The 20,551-nt window shown below is 41.3% G+C and overlaps 1 protein-coding gene across 1 annotated transcript in view; it reads left to right on the top strand.

Annotated features, from left to right (window-relative positions):
* Window positions 1-20,551, top strand: part of LIMCH1 (LIM and calponin homology domains 1) — a 349,754-nt gene that overhangs the window by 161,943 nt on the left and 167,260 nt on the right. Inside the window, 1 exon segment of the mRNA XM_070451961.1 lies at window positions 5,939-6,008. Coding sequence (XP_070308062.1) covers window positions 5,939-6,008 — 70 coding nt within the window.

Raw genomic sequence — 20,551 nt, 5'->3', positions numbered from 1 at the left:
ACTGAGCGACTTGACTTTCCTTTCAATATCATTGAATTTTTTTGTAATTGAGGATTATCCAAGATTAAAATTTTTTTCCTGTTTTTAGTTGTTTCTTACCAGATATATATATTAGGCAAGCTGTACACATCTGTTGACTTGATTTCTTTATGTGAGGTTTATATCCAGGAAAGAAGTAAAACTTATTTTAGTCTTTGGCAGCTGGCTAATGGAAAAGTTGAAACTAAAGTAACTTGCACTTACTTAGCAGAAAGGGACATGCTCAGTATAACGAATGTGAATATGCAAGTTTCCACTTACCGAATTCTAGCAACACGTTGTCCCACTGGCTCCTCACCAGTCTTGGATGGAAGGTCAGGTTTTCAAGATCTCCATTTTATTAAGGGGAAAATTGAGACTGTGATCAAGGGACTTTCCAGGAGCTCATAGCTAAATGCATGTTTTACCTGTTAAAACCTAGACAGCTTCCTCCAAATTCATTGCACTTTCCTTGTGATAACACTGCTGAGTGGTATAAGTTTTTTATGGTGTTTTATTCACCTATCTGATACTCATGATTTTTAAGAAATAAAAGATTTCTATTTACCTATAGTTATACATTTATTTTAATACTACCTGCATATGGTGATGTTTTAAAAGTACAAATCAGATCATTTCAGTCTTCACCTAAAAAATGTGATATATTTCTGAGTACACTGTACTTAGGAAAAATCCAGACAGCTTACCTGGGCCTGAATGTTGCTTACACCCTGGCTATCAGGTCATGTGTTTCTCCTTCCACTCACTGTGCTTGGCCACGTTGGCTTTGAATATACTAAGCCCACTCCTGCCTCCAGGCCTTCCCACTTACTGTTCAGTCCACCTGAAACTCTGGTCTGCAGCTCCTCTTTGGCTGATGCTTTTATATCATCCCATTTTCTCCCCAAGTGTTACCTCCCCAAGGCAGCCTTCTGATCGCCTGATTTAAATGCCGCCTGCCTGGATTACTACTGTGCTTGTCTTCCCAGGGCTTACGTGATCTGAAAATCTCCTCTCATCTATTTACTTGTTTATAGTATGTTCTTCCTACTTCCCCCCACACCTCACTTGTTCCAAGAAGAGCAGTTCTAAAGGGCAAGTTCTTTTGTTTGTCTGCTCCCGTCCTGCCTTCCCTGGGCCTAGAACAATGTGCCACACATGGCAAGCACTCGATAAATAATTGCTGCATCAATACATGTCTGAATATCAGTTCATCCTAGTCAGCTCCCATAGCTCCAGTTTTTTTTTAATCTTTCTTTCTGTTTTCTTTTTGTTTTTTGGCCAAATCTCCACATGTGATTCTTTTTTTTTTAATTTTTTTTTAACTGGAAGATAATTGCTTTACAATATTGTGTTGGTTTCTGCCATCAGCATGGATCAGCCACAGGTATACACACTTCCCTTCCGTCTGGAGCCTCCCTCCCATCTCCCGCCGCAGCCTACCGCTCTCGGTGGTCACGAGCACTGGGCTGTCCGCCCGTGTCCTGCACCAGGTTCCCAGGGGCTGGCTGCTTTACGCACGGTGATGTGTCTGTTCCCGTGTTACTCTCTCAGTTCACCCTTCCTTCGCCTCCCACACTGTCCACAGTCTGTTCTCTGTGTCTGCGTCTCCACGGTAGTTGTGGGTACCTGTTATGCAGGAGACGTGGAATAATACCAAAGCTTAATATCTTTGTTATATAAAATTATGCCACATGCCCCAGAAATGTCTTTAGACGAGTCCGAAGATAGTCTGTTACCAGCTAGGGAGGGCAGACTGTTCCAGTGACAGGTTTTGGGGGCTCACCGGTGGGAAACTTGTGTGGGGTTCCACTGCGTGGGGAGTTGCCACAAATGAACAACCACCCCCTTTGCCCTGCAGTCCCTCCTGAGGACGTTGTACGTACGCAGAAATGAAACTTGATCCGGTGTGTCCTGCACTTGACCACCTCTCAGCAGATACCCACTTCTTTTTCCCTTGTATTCCCACCTACTGTTGATATTCTCTCATTGTGTTTAGATAGTGTTTATTGGAGTTTTTGGTTTTTGTTTGTTTTCCCTGGGGTGGGTTTTTTTTTTTTTTTTTTTTTTGGTTTGTTGGTTTTGTATTGTGCTTTGATGCCACGTGTGGAAGTTGGACTTTATTGTGGTAGGCTTTGCCCTCTGGCTGCATGTCTGTGTGCACATCTCTAGGGAAGCCTTCACACCTGTTTGAGGCTCAGACTTTCCTTCTATAAAAATGGTGGAGTGATTACAGGACCTGTCTCTGCAAAACAGGACAGTTGGGGAACACTATATCTCAGGAGGTTCATAAATATAAAATATCATCATCATAACTTGAAAGCATGTTATCAATAAATATTTAAAAAAATATTTATATTTAATATGTTGGAGGGCAACAGTGGCTTTTAATAAAATTGCAAGTGAATAATATGCTTGACTCATAGCTGTTTTGCTAAACTTCTCATCTGACTCTAATAAGTACAGAAAATGTCCTCAGTTTAATGCAAAATACAAGATAAGCAGGTGACAGGCATTTCTGCAATGTGAATTCAATGTTATCTTTTATTGTTGTGTACTGTAAATTGTGTATGGAACTGGGGCAATGTTCACATGAAAAAAAAAACACAGCTGCCTTGCTCTTGAAAATATCCCAAATATTTAAGAGCACTGTGTCTTTTTATTTTTTAATTTGTTGTGAAACATTTTGATAGACATCACAGTGGATGTCTTTTAATTAAGGTCTGTCATTATAATTTTTTTTATAACTTCATGTAACAGGAAAGATTTCTGCCAATAAGTATAATTCTACAAAGGATAAATAAAGTATTTTAGACTTTAAAAATCTAAACATGTATAGAAGAGGAGTTGGTGGAGCCATCATTACTAAAAGTAATACAACTCTTAGATATAGAAGACAAAATGGGTACCTTGTTAAGCAAGGACTTGTAATTTATGATTCTTTTGGTAGGACATTTGTTATGTTTTCTACTTTGACTAATTAGAAACATGGAACCTGATACAATGGTACTTTGTTCCATTAGAAAAATTTTAAAGTATTAGAGAAAGTAGTTGGTCTAGAATGCTGTGAATTGAATTAGTATAAATAAATACTTACATGCAAAGTGTGCAGAACCGTTTAGAGAAAACTTATTATGCCCAAGGCTCTGTGCTGGCTTCTCACATATTTTGTCACATTTCGGCCTCACTGACAACTATGCCATTGCTGCCATTGTTTCTCTGTAACGGTTGAAGAAACTGGTGTTCATGGGCTTGCCCAAAGTAACACCCCCAGTGAGTGACCAAGCTAGTCTTTGGAGTCAGTCCGCTGGACTTCAGAGACAGTGCTCTCAGCCCCACCCCACAGCTCCACATCCGTCTGTCCACAGGTAGTGAATAGGACATAGGTCCAGACATACTGACACGGCCCGCTCTCCAGAGTACGTTATTCAGCCTCCAATAAGCATTGCTAAGTGGAAAAATAAAGTGGAGAACGGTGCATGTCATATACTACACCTGTCTTTTAAAAAAAAATTATAACTGTCTTTATATATTTTCTTTGGAAAGTCTTTAAGGTTACTTCAGGGATTAGTCTGGGGCCCCGTGGGGTCCCAGTGACAATGAGACTGAAGTTTTACTGGATATCCTTTGGGTTCCTTTTGAATTGTCAGCACTGTTGTTGGTTGGCAACCTTGGGATTTCCCAAAGTGAAATTCAAACCTGGTCCCCTGGTCTCCTTGACGAAGAAGGCAAGGAGAGCCCTAAAAAAAGAAGCAGATAGCATCAGACTTGTAGGTGGCAGGGTTAATAAGCAAGGAACTTACATATGATGCTTGCCGTGGGCAGCTGAGAGAAGAGGTAAATCTTGCCAGAATCTTTTGAGTTTTTATAGATGCTTTAACTGGTTCAGTCACATATTCAGTCCACGTAGTCTCAATAACACACTACTATCTCAAGGCCGAGTGCTTGAAGATGGTTCCCACCGTGGGGATGGTGGGCAGAACATACAGGCCAGAGATGGGGCCAACTTGGGTTAACTGACAGTCATGTCCAGTCAATGATCTTTTTCAACAACGGCATGTGACTACTATTTAAAACTCCATTTTAAAATGACACTGTGAAGAACTGGTAAGAAAATTAATATATCTTAAGAATTTTGTACATTTAAAATCTGCTTTTCAGGGATCCCATCTGTTTATTTTGAATCACAAGCTATGGGATGTTAGCTCTACCCAAGAGAACGTGTTGATCCAGGGAACTCAGCTGTTGGGCCTGACTGTACCACTTGGTCAGGTCATCATCGTCAGGCCTCAGTTTTCTAAATTGAAACATGAGAAGAGTGAACAAGTTGCCTTCCAACTTGAAAAACCAATAATTTCAAGATAAGCTATAAAAAAACACTTTTTAAGAAGATCAAATTCATGGTTAAAATTAAGTGCATTCATGAAAGGAGCGCCATCTTGGTTTTCAATGGGCCAAAAGGCACTACTGTTTTGTGGCTGCTCTGGGTGTTGTCTCTTGAGGGCAGCACTAAAGAATTGGGGTGAAAGTTTCCAAGAACAGGCAATTCTTAGTGTAAAACCAGAATATACTATCATAGCCACTGTAGCAACATTTCTTCATCCATCAGTACATAGTGGTGTCAAGGTCAAATATAGGCTGAATTCAAGACTAATTATTGGACTCTTTCAAAGCATCTTTTGTCACTGGTTTGTAGGGATCTATTAGGCATAGGTTCTTCATAATTTGCTGCTATCTGTGGTTGCATGAATGACAAGAGCTCAGCAGACTTTTTGGTAAAGGGCCGTGTGGTAAAAGTTGTTTGATTTGCGGGCTCCCCCTTCGCTGTTGTAACTGCTGAGTCCTGCTGTCGCAGCACAAAAGCAGGAGTAAATGAAACGCAGATGAATGGGCAAGGCTGTGTTCCGGTAAAACTTGTTTACAGAAAAGGGCATTGGGCCAGAGCTGGCCCATGACTTATCGTTTGCTTACCCCTGAATCATAGAAAACAAACCCCCGCCCAAACATTCTCTTTGCCCTGTGTCCTGAGATAAATTACCTTATTGCTGCTCCTCTAATTCCTGAGTGTAAGAATAAATGCCTCCATTCTACAATACCACACCTTCAGTAATTCCCTTATGAATAGCCCTAGTTGGCAAATGCTACAGTTCTACCACATAACCCTGATGCCCTCCCTGTTTTAGTTTTACAGGTTGTCTTATTTCTTTTCACTCTGAACGGATATTTCCTGAAGATAAACAGTTATGGTTGCTTCTCTTGCATTCCTTTGTATTACCGTTTTTACATGATTTCAGCCTTTACCCCCAAAATGTTTGGGTCACATATCTCTTATACCTAGGGAATTGTGGTCAGCACTGTTTCAAATCTGCAGGATATAATTGGTTAACCTCTTGCTAAACATATTCTTTCCTCTCTTAAGCGAAGCTCACCACATTTAACAAGCCACTTTCTTCAAAGAGCAAGAAAGTCTGGAGGAAGAATTAATCTTGGCAAATTATTTGCAAAGATAGATGTTGGTCTCTGAACTCAGTGCATCCCTGGAGAGACCTCTGCCTTAGCTAGGAGAATTGGGAAGCAGCCTTGCTGTGTAAGAATACCTGGCTCCCATCCTAGACAATTCTCTCCCAGCCTCAGTCCAGCTCACATCGTTGTCTTTTCCCCTGAAGCACCTCCTAGTTTCCATCCTTTCTTTTCCCCCAGTATTTCCAAATTCTAAAACCTCACCTGCCATGGACAAACTTGATGTTGGCAAAGTTCTTCACTGGGATGCATGAAGGCTCACAGATTATTGAGATTTACTACATGCTTTAAATTCACGGCTTTTCCTATTCAGCAATTTAGTTGTAGCCCCGGATAAAGGTGATTTGTGTGATCCATCTTGCTTTATGTCTCGCTTAACATTCTGTCTTTTTCATGACAGGTTGCTGAATGCTATAAAGCCAGGACTTGTTAAAAAGATCAATAGATTGCCTACCCCCATTGCAGGATTGGTGAGTATCCAGAATTGAGATTTATCTTCCAATATTCCTCTGCTCTAACCTAAGGGTCATGACAATGCCATTTATTACAGTTCTTTCCTGCAGTATATATTCCACATGAATGAAAATGCATTGAAGCCATTAAACTGTGAGGTCACTTAAAAATGAAAAATTGCGGTTATGCCTAAATGGCATCTTAATCTTTGTGTTTTTCCCATGAGTGATAAGAATGACGTTCATTCTTAAAGAGGTAAATTTGTTTTGGGGTGAAAAGCTGGTAATTAAGTTGACCCGAGGGGAGGAATGTGATGGTAATTACGGTTTTCTCATTTCAGTTCTCTGCATTCCCCTGGAATGAAGGAGAGAAAGGGTAGTGAGAAAAAGAATTTCGTGATGAACAAGCAGCATTTTCATGATAAATTGCTGTTTTCAATCTTAAAAATCTACTTGCGTTTAAGCACCATATTTGTAAACCAACTTTCTAAAGACATAATGGTCACTGAGGTGATTCTATTGTCTGGAGAATTGTTAAGCAAATCCCTGGTTCTTCTGAACCTACCCAGCTAAAACCAGTAAAACCGAAATGTTCACATGTAGTCAGATGCAGGATTCTTCTTCATGCATTGCTATGTTTCATAATTCTTGGCAACTGATTTTTATTGCTTAATTGTTGTTACCTTTTGCTAATAAGAAAAAGGTGGAAGATCAAAAGGACAAGCAGATCTTAGTTCTGGAAGCAACATGGTGCATATGTCTGGTCTCACACATGAGCCCTCACATACACACGTGTACATGTCCAGGTACACGTGTGCACGGAAAGCTGAGGGTATGTGTGGTTTAGTAACAATGCTTCGACTGTTTTCATTGTGGCTGCCTTCTGTGCCTGTGGTCTTGCAAAAAACAATTAGAAAAATGTCAAGAATTTAAGCAGGCTCCTACTTAGACTCTGATGATTTGCTGCACAGTCATACGACAATGACTAATTGAAATTTGATGCAACAACAACAGAATTACATTTGAGAACTGTGGGGGTCATGTAATTAGGTACATGGTTTAAGCAAGTTGAATGAAATGGATTTTTAAAAATTGTAAGAATTGCTATTTCTGCAGGTGTGTTTTATTTCCCATACTGGTCAGTAGTACATTGGTAATTAGTTATTAAAAAATCTAATTTCATTCATCAGAATCATGTAGCCAAGTAAGTCAATACATAGATATTTAAATAATCTGATTAAAAATCTGTATATTGTGTATATTAATATTATATGCATTAATGTGTATATATATTAGTTATTTTAAAACTTTTTATTGAATCCATCTCTTTCAAATGTTAAGGCCATCACTTTAATGATGCTGACAGATATCTGGTGAGCCCCAAGCATGTGGCATCTCCAGACCTTGGAAGTCTAATATATAATATTATAGGAGCAAAACTTGCAGCAAGAAGTCAAGGAAGGCACCAGTGAAACCCACATGGCTGCAGGAAGCAGCTCTCAGTCCAGAAGCTAAGGGGAGAAGGGTTTTATAAATATTAATTTAAACTGTAAATCGTAAATAATTTGAGCAAAATTAAGGGTTTGAGACACATGCATTGATGTTTATGTTGGATTCTTCTAGCAGATCAAGCATCGTTCTTTACCTGTTGCCTCGACTTTGGAACAGGCAGGCCATGTGATTCAAGAGAACCAGGGGACCTCTGTGGCTTTACTCCTATTTATACCCCTAACTTTTCCTCCTTCTTTTTCCTTTTTCACTTGAATTTCCTTTCCATTTTATCCTTTCCATCATTTCTCTGTTTTCTTGCTCTTTTCCAAGTAATAGTTTCCCACTTATCCCATCCTGAATCACTTCTATTTTCTTGACTGATTTGTTGTTGTGCTACTGTGATTTGTAATAAGCAATATGTGTTTGGACTTTGTCTGTTTCTGGCACAGAGCACCTAAAACCCTTGGAATTTCCTAAGCCATAAGAGCAATGGAAACATCTTTTGTTATAATACTTGGTCTTCTGTCATCAGGTCCTGAAATGGCTCCAGTTCTATGAAGGTGAAGGAGTATTTTGTTCTTTATAACAAGCTCCTTTCAGCCCCACCTGAATGAGGTAACGTTTGGAAAGTCCCAAAGATGGGGGCTGGTTGCCAGGGGAACCAACGTCATGATGAGACAGTTGGAACTTTAAGTCCCACCCCACTGACTTCCAGAGAGGGGAGAGGGGCTGGAGGTTGATTTGAGTTGCCCATGTCAGTGATTTAATCAGTCTTGCCTATGTAATGAGGCCGCCATAAAAAAACCAAAAGGACGTGATTCGGAGAGTTTTCAGATTGGCGAACACTTGGAGATCCCAGGAGAGTGGCATACCCAGACAGCATGGAAGTTCTATGTCCTTCCCCACATACCTTGCTCTGTGTACTTCTCAATCTAGCTGTTCTGAATCCTTTATAATATTCTTTATAATAAACTGATAGACCTAAGTAGGTGTTTCTCTGTGTTCTGTGAGCCACTTTAGCAAATTAATCAAACCCAAGAAGGAGATCTTGAGAACCTCTGATTTATAGCTCGTTGTTCAGAAGCCCAGCTGACAATCTGGACTTGAGACTGATATCTGAAATGGGGGCAGTCCTTTTTTTATTAATTTTTTTTATGGGGATAGTCTTAATGGGACTGAGCCTTGACCTGGGACATCTGACATTATCTCCAGGTAAAGAGTGTCAGAACTGAGTTAATTGCTTGCTGGAGTTGGAAAAAACACACAATGGAGTTATCTTTAGCCTCCCCCCCCCAAATACTTATCTATGTATAATTAATTACTGCCCATTCACTCATGATTCCTTAATATACAAATCTAGTCAAGCTCTTTTTTTTTCTCTCTTCTCCAATTAACCACCAGATCAACATCTCCAAAAACCAGTGCACAAGTTGGGGTACCAACAGGAAACAGAACTTCTGTGCCCTTTCCCCATCCTGTTAATGTTCTTCCAGAATTTGCTCTTCAGATCTATCCTGCTTCCTGTCTACACTGATGTTTCTGTCTGCCTTCATGACCTCAGCTCTTCATAGCATTGACCCAAGTCATCACTTCTCACCAGGTTTTTTCTGCTGAACTCCAAGTCTCTTGTTCTGTGTATTGGACAGCTCTGTCTGGATGTCCTACTGAACATCTCAAACTGAACATATTCGATTTAGACTTAAATGACCGCTGCTGCCCGCCAATGTCAGTAAAGGCATCATAAACATGCAGTTGCCCTGGTTGAGGTGTTAAAGAACATGGCAACTTTCTTTAGTCTGTCCACTTGTTGCATTTCGTTGGCCACTCAATAAGGCCTAGAGCAGATCTTCCTCATCTCTTTCCTAGACTATCACCGTCAACTCATAGGTCCTCAGATGTTATTCACTGTCATGTATGAAGCCTTTTCTCATGACACTTCTTAGGAATATATCTCTCTCTGCTCTTCTTGACTAAATCTTATTTACTTATCAAGATTCAATGCAAAATCACCTCCTTTGTAAAGCCTTTCGTGTTTATGGTCCATATGATCTCTTTTATAGAATACTGTTAGCATCTCCTGGTTTATGAGAAAATGAGTTAATAGATATTAAAAAAAAGACAGCTGTATTGAAATATGATCGGGGGAGTAAGATTTTTGAATAACTATTGTCACTAGTTTGCAATTCAAGGTGTGCAAATGATGTAGTATTCATATTTAAGCACTGTAGCTTTAAAATCACACAAACAGGAAAAACTGAGATGGATCCAAAGCCCTTGCTCTTACTTACCAATGCCTAGAACGGGTGCAGTGATAACAGGTGTCCTCGGGATGCACGAAGAAGCACAGCATCACCCTGATGGAGTGTCTACCAAGATCTTCAGCCTGTATCCAATTCTGAGGAAAAAAGTTGGACCAGTCCAAACTGACGGACATTCCGTAAAACAACTGGTGTACATTCCTTAACTCTGTCGGTGTCATTGAAAACACCTCCCCCGCCCTCCAACTGTTGCAGATGAAGGTGACGAAGGAGATATGACAAAATCCCATGCCTGATCCTTGACTGAGAACGAGCAGCTGTATTAGACGTACTGGGACAGTTGGGGAAATTTGAGTGCAGACTGAATGTTAGATAACTGTGTTTCCTCAATCTTGAGTTTCACATGTTAACTATCTTGTCAAAGACAGTTGTGGATACAGGGGAATATTCTTAATGTTAGATGAACAAAAGCTAGAGTCTTTAGACATGAAATGTCACAACATGTACAACTAATCCTCAAGATGTTCAGCAAAAAGAGGTTTGTGCATATAATATATCATTTTATATATACATACACATGGAGAGATAGAGAGAGGGAAGGGGGAGAGAAGGGGGCAGGAAGCGGGGCAGGGAGGGAGGGGAATGTGGTAAAATTTTGCATCTAGATAAAGGATATACAGTTGTCATGGTACCGTTCTTGCAAGATTTTGGTAGGCTTGAAAATTTACAACATAAAACATTGGAGATTGAAACATTAATTCTCTTATCTGCTTTGAGAAGGAAGGGGGACTTCAGGTGAGCAGTAGATTTGAGGGTAGCAGAGACTATCTTGGATGTGTAGAGTTGCAACCTTTTGTGTGCATATACTCTTCACATGACATTTCTTCCACCCGTATTTGTGACACTCGGGAAAGAACAAGCAGCATTCCTCAAGTGCATGTGCAGACTTCTAGGTTGATTGTACTTTGTCAGAGAGTTGACAGGTCACTGACCGTCTACTCATTAAGCAGTTCTTAGTAGCAGTGGCCATGGAGATCTAAGAAGTATGGCCAGAGGGATCTCCATGCCTGGAACCCATGCCTGTGTGACTTAATGGCCTGGTGCTGAGAAAAATCCATTAAGATGGCCCAGCTGCTTGACTTGAAGATAAATAGAAAAGTGTGTTTTCACATAGCAATCCCAAATTATAAACATGTGTAGATTTACAAAGGCATGAATAGGTGTATTTTAGCCCCTAAGTTGAGCTGTGGTTACAGAGAATTCAGGGGTGAAGGTGTTAAAACAAAGTAGTTGAAAATCATTTCCTGGCAAGAATGCAAAGACCCTGGATCTGGGTCTGTGTTTCTTCTCTAACGATTGCTGACATACACAGCCGCATGGTGACTGCCTGCAGATGCTTGCATTCTTTTTTAGGTGTGAGTGACACTGTTAGCTGTTGCCAGAGAGAAAGACCTCAAATTTAGGTCTTTGGCATAGCAACAACTTTTACAAACGCTGCCCTTTATTCGGCCAGTTTGACAGTATTGTGTAATCAAGCCACATCCTAAAACTCGGTTTAATGGTGGTTAGAGATCATGGTAAATTCTGTTTCATCCAGAAACATCAGACTCTGTGCAGGAGACATATATGTATTAAATCCTTGCTTGCAATAGGAATTTGGACATTAAGTCTTTTCTCACCCGGATTTTAGTTGTAACAGCCTCTGTGTGTGTGTGTGTGTGTGTGTGTGTGTGTGTAATTGGAAATAGGTATTTGAGGATTCTGCCCTTGGGTGCTGAACCCTCCTAGAGCTGTCATGAAATATTTGCTTGATCTTGCATGTGAATCCAAGAGGATGAAAGCAATCAGAGAAGAAAAAGAATTTTGCTGTAGGAAGGGCATCTTAGGTATATTTGTTTTACAGATGAAGAGGGGTCCATAGAGGGGAAGATCACACAAACAGTAAAAGCTGAGATGAGTCCGAAGCACAGACCACCGTTCTCTGTGGTTACATTCCTCACAGATATTCCCAGTTGAAAATGGAGCACTTGTAAATGACAACTGTTTTACCTCTTGTGAGAAAGACGGGACAGATGGCAAAGACTCACTCTTTCAACTCATCTCTCTTTTTGTGTTTCTGCTGTCCAACATCTTCACAATATCTTCCCAAGCTCCGTGAAAGGGCTCACTTCACCCAATAAATGCTGGCAATTTGCACTCACTGGAGTTCAGTAGGTTCTAGCAGGAAGGTAACTGGTAGAATTATCCTACTATTTAGTTACTCTGATCCACTTAAAAGTTTATTCTTTAGAAAAAAAAGGTATTTTTCTAATCAAAAGATAAGATTTCAAATATGCTTAGAGCTGAGTTTTCTCAAATGGTTAAAAATGTAAGTTCCCAGAAACTCTGTGGACTTTAGGAAGCTTTCAAAAGGTATATGCTTTATTTTATGAAAGCGATACCAGAGCAGATGATATTTCATTGTTTGAGAGAGGTCAGAAAAGGAGGAATGATGAAAAGGCAGTGGCCATTTCCACATTATGAGAAGATTAAAAAAAATGTTGTCTTGGACAAAGGTAAACATAGGAATCTATTGAAAACCGAGTAGTATAAGTGAAAGACCCTTATTCAAACTTCATAATTTTAGGACGATGACGATGCAACAAATTTGAGTCCCAAATGTTCCGAGTGTCTACCTGCCAAGAAGTGGCTTCCTGCAAATCCTACCTGGAGATTAGCTCTTGTCTGTCTCAGTTCATCCTTATCAGTGTCTTATATTTTAGGTTTATATTTTATAGTTTCATTTAGAAATTCTAGCATGTTTACCTTCCCTGCAACAGTTTTCTTTTGGGTTCCCCCAGAAAAAGCTAGTCAGGGTTCTGATCTCTGCCTCTGTTTCTCTTCCAGTCAAATGATTGTTTCAGACCAGGAAGGAAGCAGAGAAGCAAAGAGGGAAGCCAGGGGTGTAAGTCACCGTAATGACAACCATCACATTAATATACTAAAACCTGCCTGTGTACAAGGTGTATCCTTGATCTTTACAATTCCCCTGTGATGCAGTTATTGCCATGCCTTTACTATAATCTCAGGAGACAAGGGTGCTAAGAAGTGGGTTACCAGCTTTCCAATAAAAAAGAGGTGACATGGAGATTTGGACCCTGATTCATCCAGCTCTAGACTCTGTCTTTTCTGCTGTGTTATACTATCTCCATGAAGCCTTATAATAGACCACTCAACCACAGCACTCCTGAATATCTGTTTGGAGGCAACAGTCTCTAAAGAGATCTCATGTTTTTAGAGGACCACCTCTCATCCCTCTGATTTCAGATCTATTAGTTTCGTCAAACTGAAGCAGTGGCGTATTTTAAAGAGCCCTGTAAAGGTAGGATTTCTACTATCCTGTGAGAGCAATTTCCATGAGGCTGCACCTCAAGCATCATAGTCGATGAAGCACCAGCTCAACAACTGGTGTCAGTAGGGGAGCTTGAGACATCTTTACTGTCGTTCAGTCAGTAAGTCGAGTCTGACTCTGCAGCCCTGTGACTGCAGCATGCAAGCTTCTGTCCTCCATTATCTCCCAGGGTTTCCTCAAACTCATGTCCACTGAGGGTCTTTCCAAAAAATGTCATAGAGCGATTCCATTCTAGCATGCAATAAAACTTCCTAAAATGCCCTCCTCCTGGTCTCCTCTCTCTGTCTTTCTGTACACACACATGCACACACACCTCTCACACTTGCCTGCACCCCCTACAAATCTTTCCCACACCAACACCTGAGGTTGTCCAGACTCACATTGTCCCGGCCCTTGTCTCTCTACCCAACCTTTTCTCTGCCTCCACTGCCCCTCCGCCTTTTCAGGTACAGATCAGTCCAGCTAGGCTCAGCACCTCCCCCCACCCAGAATCATGATTCTGATGCAGGACAACGAAGGTTTGGGAAGATGCAGATGCACTTCTCCTTCATAGGCAGGCAGCGCCCAGAGACTTGGAACACACCCACCCTGAGTGTTTTCCCTGAGGCAGTGGCCTGGTGTGATGGGGGCAGGGGTCGGGGAGGGTGTCTCTGGAGGTGGTCTTGCTCTTCCTTGGGAGCCAAGTGGAAACTGGTGTTTGAGTGCTGCTCTGTATGCAGGAGGGCCATTTCACTGTGGGAAATGAAGAGACCTCGTCAAGAATCTCAGCCAAAATTGAATTTACTGACACACGTTCCTTTATCCTCATCCCTGGCAGAGAGAAACCTCGGTTGTGTTCCCACACCACACACAGAAGGAATGCTCAATTTGCTGCTCTCGGGTTTGGTGCCAAAACAGAGCCCAAGCAGGAGTGGTGGTTAGCCTTTTAGTAGCTTTAGATGTAAAAAAGTGCAAACTAGCGGGGAAAAAACAATAAAACCCATGTGTTCCTTGGTACGCTTGATCCTACTTTCAGTTAAATGGTGGGCTATGAACCTAGGGAGGATTTCTTTGTTCAGTGCCTCCTAAGTCAGCATGGCTTGTGTGCTGCCAGGGGTAACAGTTTCCACAGGTACCTTCTAAAAGTATTGATTGTTTCAGGTCCCTTCAGTTCAGTTCAGTTCAGTTGCTCAGTTGTGTCCAACTCTTTGCGACCCCATGAACCACAGCACACCAGGCCTCCCTGTCCATCACCAACTCCTGGAGTCCACCCAAACTCATGTCCATCTAGTGGGTGATGCCGTCCAACCATATCATCCTCTCTCGTCCCCTGCTTCTCCCACCTTCAATCTTTCCCAGCATCAGGGTCTTTTCCAGTGAGTCAGTTCTTCGCATCAGATGGCCAAAATATTGGAGTTTCAATTTCAGCATCAGTCCTTCCAATGAATATTCAGGACTGATTTCCTTTAGGATGGACTGGTTGGATCTCCTTGCAGTCCAAGGGGCTCTCAAGAGTCTTCTCCAACACCACAGTTCAAGAGCATCAATTCTTCAGTGCTCAGCTTTCTTTATAGACCAGCTCTCACATCCATACATCACCACTGGAAAAACCATAGTCTTGACTAAACAGACTTTTATTGGCAAAGTAAAGTCTCTGCTTTTTAATATGCTATCTAGGTTGGTCATAACTTTCCTTCCGAGGAGGAAGCGTCTTTTAATTTCATGGCTGCAGTCACCATCTGCAGTGATTTTGGAGCCCAAAAAATAAAGTCAGCCACTGTTTCCACTGTTTTCCCATCTATTTGCCATGGAGTGATGGGACCAGATGCCATGATCTTAGTTTTCTGAATGTTGAGCTTTAAGCCAACTTTTTCATTCTCTTCTTTCACTTTCATCAAGAGGCTCTCTAGTTCCTCTTCATTTTCTGCCATAAGGGTGGTGTCATCTGCATATCTGAGGTTATTGATATTTCTCCCAGCAATCTTGATTCCAGCATGTGCTTCCTCCAGCCCAGCGTTTCTCATGATGTACTCTGAATATAAGTTAAATAAGCAGGAAGATGATATGCAGCCTTGACGTACTCCTTTTCCTATTTGGAACCAGTCTGCTGTTCCATGTCCAGTTCTAACTATTGCTTCCTGACCTGCATACAGGTTTCTCAGGTCCCTTATCTTGTCAGATAACTTTATATAAGGGCTTCCCAGGTGGCGCAGTAGTAAAGAATCTGCCTGCAATGCAGGAGATGTGGGTTTGACCCTGGGCCAGGAAGATCCCCTGGAAAAGACAACCACCCCAGTATTCTTGCCTGGAAAGTCCCTTGGACAGCGGAGCCTGGAAGGCTACAGTCCACGGGTTACAAAGAGTTGGACACAACTAAGTGACTGAACACACACACATGCAACCTTATATAGCTGTCCACTGCATAGAAAGAATAAAATTCAAACAGCTCAGAAAGGCATTTAAGGCTTTCCCTGAGCTAAAGAAATGTTCTAGGTGTATTGCCTACTACATATTATCAGTCTTAGAAACCAGAATTACAGTTAACCTACTACCTAAATCAAAAGACTTGGCACAAAGTGAATACAGAAATCAAAGAGTATAAGCTGGTGAGAACCATTCTCCACAGTGAGATGGACCAGGAGAATGCTGATGGCCACTGGAACAGGCTGGCTTGTGGTTATCTGCTGAGTGCTTGGACCAATAAGTTAGTCTCCTTTTCCATATTGTTTGAGTACTTGGGAAGACTCAGTAAGAGGTTTTTTTGTTTTTGTTTTTGGTTCTTTCCACTCATCCGTGTGTTTATTATCTGTTTTCTGATTTTCTTATTTGGTAAGGGGATATTAGTTATCCACTGCTGTGAAGAACCGGCCTGCAATGTAGGAGATATCCACTCCAGTATTCTTGCCTGGAAAATCCCATTTGCAGAGGAGCCTGGCGGGCTACAGTCCGTAGGGTTGCAAAGAGTCGGACACGACTGAAGCCACTTAGCATGCACACACACATGCTGTGTAACAAACTGCCTCTGAATTCAGTGGTCTAGAACTAACACCAGAAAGGATGTCCTTTTCATCATAGGGGACTGGAATGCAAAAGTAAGAAGTCAAGAGATCCCTGGAGTAACAGGCAAATTTGACCTTGGAGTACAGAATTAAGCAGGGCAAAGGCTTCCAGAGTTTTGCCAAGTGAAGGCACTGGTCATAGCAAACACCCTCTTCCAGCATCACAAGAGATGATTCTACACATGGACATCACCAAATGGTCAATACCAAAATCAGATTGATTATATTTTTGCAGCCAAAGATGGAGAAACGCTATGTAGTCAACAAAAACAAGACTGGGAGCTGACTGTGGCTCAGATTATGAACTCCTTATTGCCAAATTCAGACTTAAATTGAAGAAAGTAGGGAAAACCACTAGACCATTCAGGTATGACCCAAATCAAATCCCTTATGATTATACAGTGGTTTTCTGAGGAGGCCTTAACTAATATCTGAGAAAAGAAGAGAAGAGAAAGGCAAAGGAGAAAAGGAAAGATATACCCATCTGAATGCAGAGTTCCAAAGAATAGCAAGGAGAGATAAGAAAGCCTTCCTAAGTGATCAGTGCAAAGAAATAGAGGAAACAATAGAATGGGAAAAACTAAACATCTCTTCAAAAAAATTAGAGATACCAGGGAACATTTCATGCAAAAATGGGCACAATAAAGGACAGAAACAGTATGGACCTAACAGAAGCAGAAGAGATTAAGAATAGGTGGCAAGAATACACAGAAATGTACAAAAAATATCTTCATGACCCAGGTAACCATGATGGTGTAATTACTCACCTTGAACCAGACATCCTGGAATATGAAGTGAAGTGGACCTTAGGAAGTATCACTGTGAACAAAGCTAGTGAAGGTGATGGAATTCCAGCTGAGCTATTTCAAATCCTAAAAGATAATGCTGTGAAAGTGCTGCACTCAATATGTCAGCAAATTTGGAAAACTCAGCAGTGGCCACAGGACTGGAAAAGGTCAGTATTCATTCCAATCCCAAAGAAAGGCAATGCCAAAGAATGTTCAAACTACTGCACAATGCACTCATCTCACATGCTAGCAAAGTAATGCTCAAAATTCTCCAAGTTGGCTTCAACAGTATGTGAACTGAGAACTTCCAGATGTTCAAGCTGGACTTAGAAAAGGCAGAGGAACTAGAGATCAAATTGCCAACATACTTTGGATCATAGAAAAAGCAAGAGAGTTCCAGAAAAACATCTACTTCTACTTTATTAACCTCAGCAAAGCCTTTGACTATGTGGATCACAACAAACAGTGGAAAATTCTGAAAGAGATGGGAATACCAGACCACCTGACCTGCCTCCTGAGAAATCTGTATGCAGGTCAAGAAGCAACGGTTAGAACCGAACATGGAACAATGGACTGGTTCCAAATTGAGAAAAGGGTACATCAAGGCTGTATATTGTCACCTTGCTTATTTAACTTTTATGCAGAGTACATCATGTGAAATGCCAGGCTGAATGAAGTACAAGCTGAAAACAAGATTGCCAGGAGCAATATAAATAACTTCAGATATCAGAAGACACCACCCTCATGGCAGAAAGCAAAGCAGTAATAAAGAGTCTCTTGATGATAGTGAAAGAGAAGAGTGAAAAAGCTGGCTTAAAACTCAACATTCAGAAAATGAAGATCATTGCATTTGGCCCCGTCGCTTCATGGCAAATAGATGGGGAAACAGTAGAAACAGCGAGAGACTTTATTTTCCTGGGCTCCAAAATCATTGCGGATGGTGATTGCAGCCATGAAATTAAAAGACCCTTGCTCCTTGGAGGAAAAGCTGTGGCCAACCTTGACAGCATATAAAAAAGCAGAGACGTTACTTTGCCAACAAAGGTCTGTCTAGTCAAGGCTGTGGTTTTTCCAGTGGTCGTGTATAGATGTGAGAGTTGGACTATAAAGCAAGCTGAGCACTGAAGAATTGATGTTTTTGAACTGTGTTGGAGAAGACTCTTGAGAGTCCCTTGGACTGCAAGGAGATCAAACCAGTCAATCCTAGAGGAAGTCGGTCCTGAATATTCATTGAAAGGACTGATGCTAAAGTTGAAACTCCAATACTTTGGCTACCTGATGCGAAGAACTGACTCATTTGAAAAGACCCTGATGCTGGAAAAGATGGAAGGCAGAAGGAGAAGGAGATGACAAAGGATGAGATGGTTGGATGGCATCACTGACTTGATGAACATGAGTTTGAGCAGGCTCTGGATTTGGTGATGGACAGGGAAGCCTGTCGTGCTGCAGTCCATGGGTCGCAAAGAGTCAGACATGACTGAGCGACTGAACTGAAGTTAGTAGTCCAAAACATTTACTATTCCAGAGTTCCTGTGGATCTAGAACCTGGGCTTGGCTTAGTCAAGTTAGAGTTTCAGGATGTCCCACAAAGCTGCTGTCAGGTATTGGCTGCTGTCATCTTATGACTTGACTCTGGAAAGATCTGGTTCTGAGCACACTCAGGTGGATAGCAACAAGATTTGTCTTGTTGCAGGATGTTGGCCAAAACCATCTTCAGTTCTTTGACATAAGGGCCTATTTACATAGAACAACTCACAGTGTGACAGCTTGCTTCATGAGAATAAGCAAGCAAAGATCCAGAAAAAGAGAGAGGGAGAGAAAGATACTGAGAGAGTACAAACCAGATGAACATCACAGTTATGTATAACTTAATCTCAGAAGTCACATTTCCTCACCTTGGCCATGTTCTATTGATCAAAAACAAGTTGCCAGGTCTAGCCCACACTCAAGGGGAGGAGACTGTGCAAAGACCTGTGTACAGAAGAAGGGATCACTCGGAGGTATTTAAAAACTGCCTCCACAGTGAATGAAAGGATTGTCCTAATCTGCTGAGAAATGCAGGGCATGGATTTCTTATTCTCCTGAAAAAGTACCCTTTATAGTTATAGTACTTTAACAATAATACACTTTTCTTGGACCACCTCCCTTGCATGACATCTAAGCTCTGTGTCCCAGTTTTCATCTGCATATATAAACTAGAAAGAGATGGTATGTTCTCTCTTGCCTTCCAAGTGAAAATCCACTACGACTGAAGACATAATTCCATGATTCCAGCCTTTCAGGGGAATCCCCTTCTAGAGGCAAATAAGGTCTAATAGAGGGAGACTGTGAAATAGTAGTGAAATGTTAATATGCAAGGAAGAACAAGAATAAATTTCTGTTTGAGAGTAAGAACTTTGGAAGGTATGGATTCTGAATACATTGCGAAGTCGCTTCAGTCACGTCCAACTCTGTGCGACCCTCTGGACTGTAGGGTAGCCCCCCCAGGCTCCTCTGACCATGAGATTCTCCAGGCAAGCGTACTAGAGTGGGTTGCCATGCCCTCCTCAAGGGATCTTCCCAAGCCAAGGTTTGAACCCACATCTCATGTCTCCTTCATTGGCAGGCAGGTTCTTTGCCACTAGTGCCACCTGGGAAGCCTGGGATCTAAAGATGCATCTACAATTAGAGAAGACCTCTGCGGTTGGAGAAGGATGGTCTGGCCTCAGAGGATGGAATGAGAAAGGCTTTGAGCACAGGAACCTGGGTCTTGTCTGTGAGTGGCCTTTTGTATGTGGCTGCAGCGGGAGCCCAGGGTCCCTGAAAGATATCAGTACTGTGGAAAGTGGACCAGGAATAGTAGGTTGAGACAGAAATGCTGTCTGGAAGTGTTTGGGCTCATATACAGTAAGAGCCGCTGCAAACAAAGGAATCTTGTGTTCCAGATAACTTTGGTGGCCACGTGGAAAGTAGATTATGGGAAGAGACCAGCAACCAAAGTCAGTTTGGGGACAAGTAGTCCAAACGAGAGGTAATATCTCCTACTGGACCTTCGTAGAAGCAGTGAGAGTGGAGATGAGGACACGGGATTTATGGTTCTATGTTTTTCACTGACAGTAATATGCCCTTCATTGTAAGACATACCATTTAAAAAATATATAGCTAATTTTTAAAATTCATTAATTAAATTATAACACAATGTTAACATACCAGCAATGGAAAGATGCATCATTATTTTAGAGGTAAAAAAATTGTACAACTTGGAATTAATGAAATATAATAAATAATCTTAGGAAGACGACATCTACATTTTGGATTTCAGCAACTTGGTGAATAGCGATGCCAGTAATAGACATCATGGGAACAGGGGATGAGAAATGGGTTCCAAGAGAAAAGATGAATTCTCTTTTGGATGTATTGAGTTGGCTACCTTTAAGAGATATTCATGTACAGATGTCTGGCAGTCAATTGGAAAATGTTGGTTTGGAGCTCATGGAAAAACGTATAAGAAATTGGACTAGGTTAATGAATGGCTGATTGTAAATTTAAATTCTTATGCTTAAGTATATATGAAGAGACATTATTTCTTTGCCTATAAACACAAACTTTGAAATTC

This window comes from Odocoileus virginianus, chromosome 21, assembly GCF_023699985.2.
Source record: "Odocoileus virginianus isolate 20LAN1187 ecotype Illinois chromosome 21, Ovbor_1.2, whole genome shotgun sequence".
Classification (NCBI taxonomy): domain Eukaryota; kingdom Metazoa; phylum Chordata; class Mammalia; order Artiodactyla; family Cervidae; genus Odocoileus; species Odocoileus virginianus.
Note: the sequence above shows the minus strand (reverse complement) of the source record. Positions and strands in the feature narration are given on the sequence as shown.